Genomic DNA, 11,865 nt, shown 5'->3' with positions numbered 1-11,865 from the left:
CATGAAATAGCCTCTAGCAAGGAGCTCCACTTTCGTTTTATAAAACGGATTTACTGAACTGAAATGTTCAATTTTCAGATATCAAATATGTAATCGTTGTATGCGAAACTCAACCGACTGCAACATGGTGGATAACGTATATCAACCGTACTTATAAATTGGATTATTTGAGTTCTCATGTTTGGTAGTATAAGCAAAACTGATCGAAGAATATACCAACAGTACGGGAATATCGCGTTGCAAAATGATTTATCTCGTTGAGAAGTAACTGAATTGATTATACTCGTAGTGGTACGAGCCATAGAGGAAACGGAAATCTGCAATTGTCATTTAAACTGTTCCAATCAGAGGTCATAAATGGCCAAACTACGGACCAAGATCCAAGCCAGTATAATTTTCAGTTTGCAGTATGACTGTAATCGAGGTTCAGGAATCAAATGAATCAGGTACGAAATGAAAAAATTCCGATATAAGACTTCAATCGCAAGTTTGTTAATTAAAACTCGGTTAAACGGATGGGATAAGGATGAAAATCGACGTTATGCATAAAGCGAAAATATAGGGAGAGAGCGAAATTAATTCTTTTCTCAGGAACCCATATAATATTATAATATACCCGCGCAGATTCCAAACAGACAGACGTCAGGAATCTTATATTTTCTTTTCCTGCAAACCGGAAGCTTCATTGCGCCCGAACTCTCCTCATTTGCTTATTTTAACATCCCTCGCGCTCGTAGAAATTGGCGAATCCGTGATTTCTCGACTCCGGGAATCAAAATTCGCCCTCTCTCTCCCTCGCCCCGTCACTTTCACTCTCTCCTCTCCTCGACGCTCCATTGCCCAGACCTTCGACCCTCCTGGTCCTCCTTCGCCTCGCAAATAAGACCCCTAGACCAAGATCCGCTCTTTGTGATAAAAGATAGACTGTCTTGAGCTTGCGCGGAATTTAATTTAGTTTTGCACAATATATGTATATGTATGTATGTATACGGAACAGATCCAACTGTATACCTATTCTCGGTAGCCCCTCTGCCGGAACTTCGGGATTCCCTTATTGACGCCATAATGAATTCGAGAATCTGTTTACTCCTATACGGCGAGTAAAACGAGGGCCAATAAATAGTCCGAATTATACGCTCCGCGCGCTTTTATACAGCGTGGTATACTTGTGTATTTATACATATATGTATAATTCCTGTGCAACCAACGCATCTGTGAAATATAATTATAACACGCTACGTATTATTCGGCACGTGAATGCATATGGAAATTATGTCCACGCTCGAATTTACTCGTGTACATGTATATGTATAGGTATGTGGGTATATTTACTTCCACCTTCTCATTATGGATGAAACGCCTGTGTAAATTTGTGTATAACAAACCGCCAGTCGGCCTAGTTCTCTCAGTTTCACTGTTTATCATGCCCTATCCATCTACATTCCTAATGCCATCGAATCCACTTATAATTTACGTGCTTATTTCACGCACCAATGTACGAGGTAATGAATTCCGGCTCGTAAAACGAAGTGTAATAGTTACAAGGTGTCAATTATCTTTTTCACTCGACAAAAATTTACGAGAAGGTAATTATTGGAATTGAAGAGCATCGACAAGTATCGGTGAAAATGGCATTGCGGAACGGGGTCGGTTTAATTTTGCGCTCCAGAGATCACCGTGCGAAACGTTTCAAAAGCACTATCGGTCTAACGATTTGTGCAGGCTAATTAAAATCCGAACGGGAAACTGACCATCGCGTCTCGTCAAACGGAGTTTCTTCTATAAATAAACAATGTTCGAATTACGAGGTAAACGAGACTCGCAAGTAACAGAATTAAGTATCCAGTTGTAGGCGGCTTGTACGTGTATCGAAAGTCTGCAGTCTGCAGTAAGAACCAGATTTGTCCATGTACACTTATACCCGCTATTTTATCGTTTATCTGATTTAAAAATCGTGATGTAAGTTGATCACGAACTAGATCTCAGCCTTACTTTGGGCTCCGATCATTGATTAATCAGTAACTAACACGCAAAATTGATGACGAGATAATTCTCTTCAATAAATACTAAGATACATTCCTTATCGCCGATTATATCGTACAAGTTCCTTACTTACAAATCGCCTCAGGTTTGAACAGCGGTCGCCTCGAATGCAGACGCGTACCCTCTTTCGGTGGCGCCAACTTCTCCGAGATGTATTTTTATCAAAAACACATTTCAGTTATCCTGGCCTCGATTGAAACCGCAAACACTTGGAGTAGCGAATGCTTGGCGAACATTTGGACCAAGTCGGTCCATCGCGTGTTTGTTCTTCGTCGTACGTGACCATCGGAATCATTTTGCGAGGGCCATTTTCAATCGCTTCCTCGATTCGTCCCGTATCTCATGTATCTCGGCTTAAGCCTCAAAGAGAGGAAGAAAAAATACGAGAGAATAGAAACAAGATGGCAAAGTTGAAGACCAGAGTTTTATTCTCCTTCCAAAATTCCTATTAATCTTTCTTCGATATATTATAAAGCGAATAATTACAACCACCGTCGTCTATTCGCGTTGTTGTTATTTTCTTCGCTATCTAATTTATATGTATAATGGATATACCTGTAGCGAGATACCTCGATAAAGTCTGGAGGTTAGAATCGTAATAAAATCATACAGCGCAGACTGTCTGCAAATAAAAGTTTTAATGGCCTATAGCTTTCGCTATCTTTCCCGATAGTTTTTAACTTGGACTGCTGCGTGGTGGACAACAACAGTGGAAGAATAAGAGACGGAGAGGGTCGATATATCGGTATATGTAGGATCCGCGATGCGGAGGATGGTGGAAAAGAGGAAGGAACGAACAGAGCTAACTTTTGACTTGACTGTTATAGATTTCTGCTTAGTGGTGGAAAACTTACCCTCGTAAAAATAACAATAATTCTATTCGGGATTCTACAGTCAACAATAGAGGGCGAGAAACTTTCTTTCCCCGTCCTCGTGATCCGCGTTACCCCCGTACTCACTACGGGTGTCGCAGCATCCTCAATTTTTCTCCCTCTCCTACCCACATTATACGCATATACCTACCCTACATGCTTCTCCCGACGAAAATCCTGCCCGCACTTTTATCGTAAACAGATCCCAACCGCACTCGATTATTTACACTCGGTGTAAACATCGTCAGTACCGATATTTGTTCTTTAAATATGCTTTGGGCCGGACATTTTCAATCAAGACCGCTGCAATTAACTTGATTAAAGTTCGTCAGCTGCGACACTCGCAATTGCTCTATATCGGACGACTGAATCAAAACTCGATTCCACTTGTCTGGAAATAATTGACGGAGTGATGTAACTAGGAATAAAAATAGTGAGAAATTGCTCTCGAGATAGAGAAGAGGTGTGCCACTAACTTGATATGCATACAATATTTACCAATTTATTAACAGTATGGGTATATCGTTGGTATAATTATAAGAATAATTACAGACACCCGATATTCACCGAACAACTTATTCTTAGCTCAGAACTCAATCAACTCCTGACTCTAAGTAAATGCATGGATGCTGTACTCCGGCTCGAGCTCCTTATTGGCAATTCGGTAGTAACTGAATAGTTCAAATCCATCGCGCAATCACTGTAGGTAAGTGATTGAACTTCCCGAGGGCCCCAGTTCGCCGAAATATCCACGTCCTGAAACCCGTTTTCGGAATCGTTTGCGCTCGTCTGTGTATATGTGTGTAAAATCTTCATGCATGCCACGAATAAGCTTGACGCAACTGTGTCAGAGCTTCCATGCAGGATTGGATGCGGATTACGATTGGAAAAGTACCGCCAACTTTGAGAGAGTGCAGCTAAAGTATTTACAACTACGTGAGTAATAGAGTGATATCTACCTGGATTCTGATCTCGAGTCTTGGTGGGTTTCGCTAATATTGCATCACACTTCTCCGCAAGTTAACGAATTTCAAAAGTGTATGCAGCCTGCGCTGGAGTTCAAAGCTAACGAACTTGAGCAGTTGAAGCGCATGTCCAGCATCAAAGTAGTCTGATCAAATGTAACATTTGCGTAAAATTGTCACGCTCTCCATTCGTTTCAGTACAGCTACGTCTGTATAAACCTACGTGCATACTTGCGGCGGAACCAAGGCGGAAAGTGTACGTTGAAAATGTACGATGTGAACGGGGATCGAGATCAGCAACAAACCGACGTAAAACCTGGGTTTACACCTTCTCGATATTTGACTCGTATCTTTTCGCTAGGATGTATCACGTCTCCCGGTGGTGACCATTCTGTCAAATTTACTACCCTCCCTTCTCTCTTTGACGAAAGAATCGGTTCTCGCGGCTTGTGCAGCGCTGGCCTGCAGAGTCATTGTCATAAAACTTCTTTCCCCGGTGCGATGTCATGCATAACGGAGCTACGTGCTCTCAGCGTCGGGTGGGCGGTGGTCTCCAATCAACAAAAATTATCAGGCATCCCCCCGGAAGGCAATCTTATTACTTGCCCTGATCATTACCTCCTTCCCAAGCCGGATTACTCACTTCGCCTCACCGTCAGTCGGCAGGTGAATAATACATCGGGTGTATCGATAAAACGATAACGAACGACACGGCGGCGTATTCGGTTTACAATCGATACCAATGTCGGCAGCGAACCGCTATCATGATTCGTTCAGGCTGCTCGAAGATGTTACCGTACTTTGATAAACGCAAAACTTGGACTGATTTCAGCAATAATTGAACGAGCTTTTTTACTAGACACCCTGCAGATGTCGGCTTTCAGACATCGCTTGCAGAGGCTTGATCGAATATCCATCGGGAAATGGAGAACTGTTTCTGAGATACAACGTCACGAGCTAACCAAGTTCTGTAATTAACCCGACCACTCAAAGTCACGTCCATTATATATCTTGTTCGTGCGTTTCGATAGGTATAAGCAGCCGGTACTTGCCAGGTGTATGGGCCAACTTGGATTACAGTTGGGAACTTGGAGGCGCTCCTTGGCCACCTTGGAAACCCATCTCGGTACCGAATATCAATGATCAATTACCATTCGCACCCCACATCTGCGTATATATAGGTCTAAACCCGGAATGGTCAGGCATCACAGTGCTACGTCACCCCATTCACTCGTTTTATATCCCTATAACATAGCGCGCGTTCCCCTAACGCGCTTTTTCACGCGCAACACGTGGCCTCGTGCGTTACGAGTTTAACCAATTCTTCGACCGCGTTCTTTCGTTTGTCGTTGATGAAGGAAAATAAGGATATCGAGACATTTCACGTGCACGTAATTCGAGCTACCATGTGTACTCAATAATGATTTTCAATATAAACGGGAACTCAGTTACGGGTGGATTTCCGAAGCCAAATTCGTAGTGTTTAGAATTATCTGAGAGGTGAAAAGCCAAGCAAGATATTCTTGCCGTTCTCTTATTCAGCGTGAAACAGCACTCGATAACTGACGAATCTCTTGCGCGATCATGTCACGGAAATAAAAACGCAAGCGAATCAATGGCGGCCATATTGGTTTCACAGTAACATTTACTTACTCACTTGTAGAACGTTAGAAACGTTTAATTTGTGACTCGAGTAAGGTTTGAGAACTGATTGAGCTATGCCGTGTGAAGGGAAAAATTTCAATCCAAGGAATTTTTCTGTGGTACAATTCTGTCGAATACCTTTTCAGCAAGATCGATTTAATTTTTAGCGTAATCTGCAGTGCAATTACGTCAAGGAAGCACTTTTTAGAGTCTGCAGGGCAGACCCAATGAAGTACGACCAGCTGTAATACGAATAGTAAAAATCGCAACGCGGGACAATCGATTAGTAAGCAGAAAAAAATCCGGTCAGAACCAGACGCGTAAGAGTTCTGCCGAGATTTTTACTGCTATTACAATGGTCGATTGTAAGTGGTTCGAATTTTGAGGTCAAAAAACACTCGAAGATTATCCAACTGGTCGTCAACCCGTTATAATTATTATGCTTTGGAGTTTAATAAAGCAACAGCCGCCAGAGAATCCACGGCATGAGGGTTGTAAGGGTCACAAATGCGGTTCTATCTTGGGTTGCGTAAATTTTCTGCTTATCGGAGGAACCAAGGAATTGTGGGTAACCCTCCGTGAACTTCGAAGTTGCGACTTAATTCTGGAGACCCTTCTCTCTAACCTTTACTTCCTCCCTCCCTCTGTCACAGCAGTTTCCCCTTTATCCGTACCAGTGAACCGTGAGGCAAACTTGTTGGCCTTCGAAACAAATTTTTACCTTTATTGCCACCTCGAAAATTCGAAAACCAAGCCTTGCCAATGCAATTCCAATTTTCTTAATGGAAAGAGGATAAATACATGTGAAGGAGGAAATGATATTTTCTATACTTTTATTTGCGTAAGAATATTATTATGATTATGTACAGCCTTACATGCACAGTCCAAAAATAACAACATATATTTTTTTTACACTTGCAGTTATTACCATTAGTTTTCTCCTTTGGGAATTCATTTATCGAGACGAAGACGTTGGAAGAAAAGTACCGAACAAACCTATTTGTTGAGAAATTTAATTATGTACCAGATCCTTATGTTCACTATACATATGTATATAGGATGATAGTATCGTCTTCTTTTTTTTTCAAACGAACATACGACAAGGTATATTACACGTATAAATACGATACCAACATTATTCCATACATCTAATTTTGTCGAATGTTCGTTGACAAAATGAAAATTTTTGGTTTCTCAAGCCAGGATAATTTATTTACAAATTTCGAGATAGGTATATAATGCGTATAAATATAATAACTTACAAGTATATAATAGGTTGTATATTCATAATAGTAGCTATGGTAAAAATGATCCGGGTAGTGTACTTTAAAAAACTGCCCTCATATTTGCAATACGATGATATTCGGGTACATTACACCTAAGACATTCTATTTTATTATACAACAAAATTTTCGGCGCCAAATATACATATCTATTATTATTATACGTTCAGTGCCGCATTATAACAGCTGGTTTAATCCCTAAGCTGGAACAATGATACTCGAAATATCTACTGTACGTTGCGTTTATTATATGTTGTACAACTTGAGGCTTAAAAATTTTAACTGTATACTACAACTTTGTATATAGCCCGCATTTTATACATATTTACAGAGATTTTCTGACCTACATTGCACATTACCCCTTGCGATATACGATTTGCGATACACTGTTCACATCGTATATTTAAACAAATGTAAAATGTCGATAAACTGTCAACTGTTAATGACTTGATTTTTATTTCCCCGTTTGAACTATTTAAAACTATAATCTGAAAATTCAGCGTATCTTCGATACGTTGAAATAACTGTTGAACAACATATTTAATAACTATTTATCCACCATATCGCTATTCCACGATATTCAATCACTAGTTATCATTTATAAAACAAATCGTGCATCATCCGATGTGCGTTACTTATTGTAAGTTTAAAATAAATTTGTCGGTGGTTCAATCGCCTCGACAGATATTATCACGATTGTTAGGTATACATATTTACATAGCGACGCAGAATATTGAATTTACACAATTATTTGATTGAAAAAATGAATATTAAAAACAACTAAAACCTCTTCTATAATAATATTATATATACATCGCAGTGAAACGATTATTACCAAATTTAACAATTACGGTATCGTGTATCTTTTTCGTCATTATAAAACATAACTAATACGTTATATCATACAAAAGTCGTCTTTGGAAAATATTGATATATTGATAAGATATCCTAATTATTCGTTCGCTGATGCTCTCGCACTCGATCGATCGATCCGATTATATCAACGGCGTAAGCAGGATATCGTCGATATTAATATTGTTTAAAAATGGTAATATCCGGAGTCCTTCAGTGTCTGTCCCGTCGCACAACCTGCTCGGACATCGCACTTTTGTCAACACAGTCTCTGACACCCTGGAGAATAATGCCGACGCGTCTGTCCAACGCTGCAAAATGAGGCTCCCACAAAATCGGAGCGACAGGATCGACTGACATGCTCTTGCGCATGGCTGTGCTCAAACGAATCGGCCCATTGTGGTACCTGAAAGTAGAGAGATGCGGTAAATGAAGAATCAAACCGCCTTAAACATCGCCAGCCTTCGATAATAATCCATGATCTAAAATCCTGCGCAATTTTTTAACCCGCACTGTGAATTATTCAGCAACGGCTAAGAGAATAATACATAAAATCTCTCCAGGATATTTGCCCTCGGTATTCGGAATTAAATGCGTTAAAAGCCATTTGTCACGGCATGCTGACAAACGTTTGACTCTTTTTATTCACGCGGATCGTTAGCCGTGAAACAAAGTGAAAAATGAATCGCTCAAGAAGTTTCCTCGTTCAACAACATCGTTATAATTTAGAATTATTTTTCTTTCTTTATAGAGGATTTAATCAGCGGCGAAATCTGATGAATTCAGTATCAATATAATTGTAGAGTAGAGTTAAAAATTAGGCTCCAAGTACCTGGAAGCAAAAATATTCAAAAAACGGCGTAAGGCTGTTTTTTCTTCACTGCATAGTTATTCATCGCTTAAATTCGACTGTAAGATGTATTTTTTTTTTTTTTCACTTTTAATTTCTGTCGTTCAATCATCTTATTTCTCCGGCTGGCGGATATGCAGTTTGTGCTTGGAGGAGCGTCTGGTTGGAGGTTGATCTACGTTCGATACGTTGAAACTTGGTACATATTTGGCATGACAGCGAAGGTAGACTCGGAGAGAGTAATAACGGCGGAAACTCGAGTAGTAGAAACGTTTGTTAGCAGAAACCGACGCTAAGACAGAAGAAACTTGGCCGCCTCGGAAATGTTTAAGCGGTGAAAACTTTGTTTAAACAATTTGGCAATTAGCCTGGGCAAATAGCCGCCGTTTCTCCCTTTCGCTCTCTGCGTCTTGATGCTGGAATGAAAGCCGCATGTAGGTACATCTATGCTGAGCACACATTTCCCATCGATCCCAAGTTCGCTCTCTTATATGACATATATGTATATGATTATACATGTACGTACTGAACAATAGAGATTAGAACACATTGCATTGAATTTTTAATCCAATTTTTCAGGTGACGAATATACTCAGACTTGATTTTTAGTAATCATTTCCTCGACGCAACAAAGACGAAAAAGAATCGCTGATTGTGAGAACGGGGGTAAAAAAAGCTGAATAAATTATCCTCCGGACATGCGATCTGAATATCATATTGAAAACCGCCTCGTACATGAAATCTTTCACTTCTACAAGATCCTCCACTTTTCTTCGCGGAATATTAACATCCGTATTCAGTATCTGAAGACACGAAAATTCTGCAATCGAACTTTTTTAAAAGTACAGCGAATGAAAAGACGGTAAAAAAAAAACTCGTGTCAAATTTTAGTTGTAAATTTGTTTTCCTCTGTTACGAGGAAGTGAAATTACAATAAACAAGTTCAATCATAAACTGCAGACTTTATAGAAAGCCACAAGCAGAATTCAGTGGCAGAAATATCAAATTCAACATTTTGTTATTACTTTATAATACCGAATAAACTTTGTAATATTGAGCACGATCTGGAATTCACCGTAACAAACCGTCATACCATGCAAAAACTAAGAAACGTGCGTTCTGCAGACAGTGAATAAGCGATGAACACTGATGTTGAAGAACTGGAACGTACAAGGTTTTCGACAAGAAGTCAATCTGCCGTGGTAAATTACCGCGCGAGTTGTATTTCCGGACGGATGATTCACAAAATTGGTCTATCTACGTTTTTATTTTCATTTTATTTCAATCTATTCCATTTATTTTTAAATCCAAAATAATTGGCATATCGTATTGTGATATTTCCTCGTCTTTGCTTTCTATCCAAGAATAATGCACTGAAAAATATCGTTGGTTAAAATTACTAATAAATTCTAATAAAACGTGTTATAATAACGGTTTGATTGGTTGGTATCAAATATTAGTGCGATTAAAGCTGTACAATACTTATACATTTTCTGATTACGCTTAGTTAAGCTCATTTTTTATTTAAATAACACCTCAACATCAATTCATTGCTACACGAATATCAAATTATCGCGATATCGATAAGAAAATACATATACGATTATTGACAGTGATCAAAAAGTATACCGACAAAGGTAAAAGATTTTTTACCCAGAACAATGTTTCTTGTGTAACAAAAGAAAAACAGTTATAAAATGTATAATAACCGGAATTAGAAATTTCTTCCTATGGGAGAAGCTGGCCAACGGGATTCCTCGCAAAGAGAGGATCGGAATTTGTTTGGCCCTTGGCCCTTCAGCTGGGGCGATTAGAAAATAGAGAGAGTTTTGCCGTCGCGGGTTGCAGGAGTTAAGAGAGGGGAAAGAGAATTTAAATCGCCCTCAACCCCTGTAACAGTGAATTCCGTCCACCGTGCATTATTCATTCGGATTCGAAACCCTTTCGAAAACCCATTCCCGCGGAGTTTGAGATAAAATAAATTTAAGTGGGTAGATGGCTTTGCTGGACGGTTTTCTTCTCACCTATTGGGACCCGTAAGTGTAATTTTTGCTTTTCTCATCCTCGAGTAAACCGATCTAAACCTGCGTCGAGCTTCGCTGAACGTCCTCCAACGTTGAAAATAACAAATTCAGACATTTAACTTTGCTTCTGATTACATTTTTACAAAAAAATTAATAAATCATAACAATTTCTGTGAATGTTTTACTTTGCAAGATCGGAACTCGAATGGATCTTTAATTGTCAATTTTTTCATACATTATTCACTGATTAAATAGAGAATTATTATAAATGCATTTAAAATTTCGCTGAGAATTTTGAATTGAAAATTTTGTAAAACCGTTCCAAATTCGATGGTCATAATTAGCGATTATGCGCAAAAGAAGTTCCTCTGCTTTAGGATAACGATAACTGTTACTTTTTGAAGAGAATCCTTTAATTTTAGTAAAATAAAAAGGCGTCTAGACGTGATTGAACCCTGTTCTCGGTTCAATCTCTGCGCGTTATCCATTCGCCCGATTAATTTCCGCGGGAATCTGGGGGTGAACTGGAATGACTTTAGGCTAGCTGAAAACATCGCGCGAGGCCTCGAATAATAAGAATTATTATCCGTTACCCCACGTCACGTCGGGTTTAACGTTTAAGCGCCTGGTCCCATAGGTTGGCATTATAGGCACAGGTTAACAAGATATAACGAAAAAGCGGGCTGTAAAAATGTTGGAAGATCAGTAGACGGAAAGGTCACAGTATCGAATTTTCAACGACGCAAAAATCTATTTCACTGAATTTCAAAATTTATCTGAAGTCGAGATAAAGAAAGGTCAAAATGTAGAAAGGTCAAATTATGGAAAGCCGATGTGTAACATCGTCCGAATGACCAAAAATATAATAGTCCAATAAAATAAAATCACCATAACTCTGACCATTTTATATTTTGATTTTCTGTACTTTCCGTAAAATTTTCACGTTTTGACAATTCAATATTAAAATCCTTTTATTTTCTAATCTTTCTGTCCCCACTCAAAAATTGAGAGTATAAGATAATGCAGGGAGGAATTATCGACTAACCGACCAAACAAAATGCCCAAATATCTCGTTTATTATGCCGCAAATATAAACGCCGATAATTTCTGACCAAGTTTCAGCGATCTTGAGACGCGATGCCAATATGGCGTAGATCGACGCTCTCAAGGAACGATAATCGGCCTCCTCTGCCCTCTATATATGTATATTTCCTTCGACGGTACAATATGCGCCGCGTTATTACACCGGCGGAGATGCGGAAAGCTGGACGAGAACTCGTAGCGTCGCTCAAACTAAACTGGAAATTCCGTGGATATGTGCGATATAGGAGA

General features: G+C 39.3%; 1 protein-coding gene across 1 annotated transcript in view; it reads right to left on the bottom strand.

The window, feature by feature from the left end:
* Positions 1-6,340: 6,340 nt before the first annotated feature.
* The window catches only part of LOC124296871 (extracellular serine/threonine protein CG31145), a 48,716-nt gene continuing 43,191 nt past the window's right edge, over positions 6,341-11,865 (bottom strand). The window contains exon 7 of the mRNA XM_046747249.1: positions 6,341-8,065. Within this exon, the coding sequence (XP_046603205.1) occupies positions 7,873-8,065 (193 nt within the window). The 3' untranslated portion in view covers positions 6,341-7,872. The remainder of the gene's footprint in view (positions 8,066-11,865) is intronic.

Source organism: Neodiprion virginianus, chromosome 2 (assembly GCF_021901495.1).
Source record: "Neodiprion virginianus isolate iyNeoVirg1 chromosome 2, iyNeoVirg1.1, whole genome shotgun sequence".
NCBI lineage: Eukaryota > Metazoa > Arthropoda > Insecta > Hymenoptera > Diprionidae > Neodiprion > Neodiprion virginianus.
The sequence above is the reverse complement of the archived record's forward strand: the minus strand, read 5'-3'. Positions and strand labels throughout refer to the sequence as shown.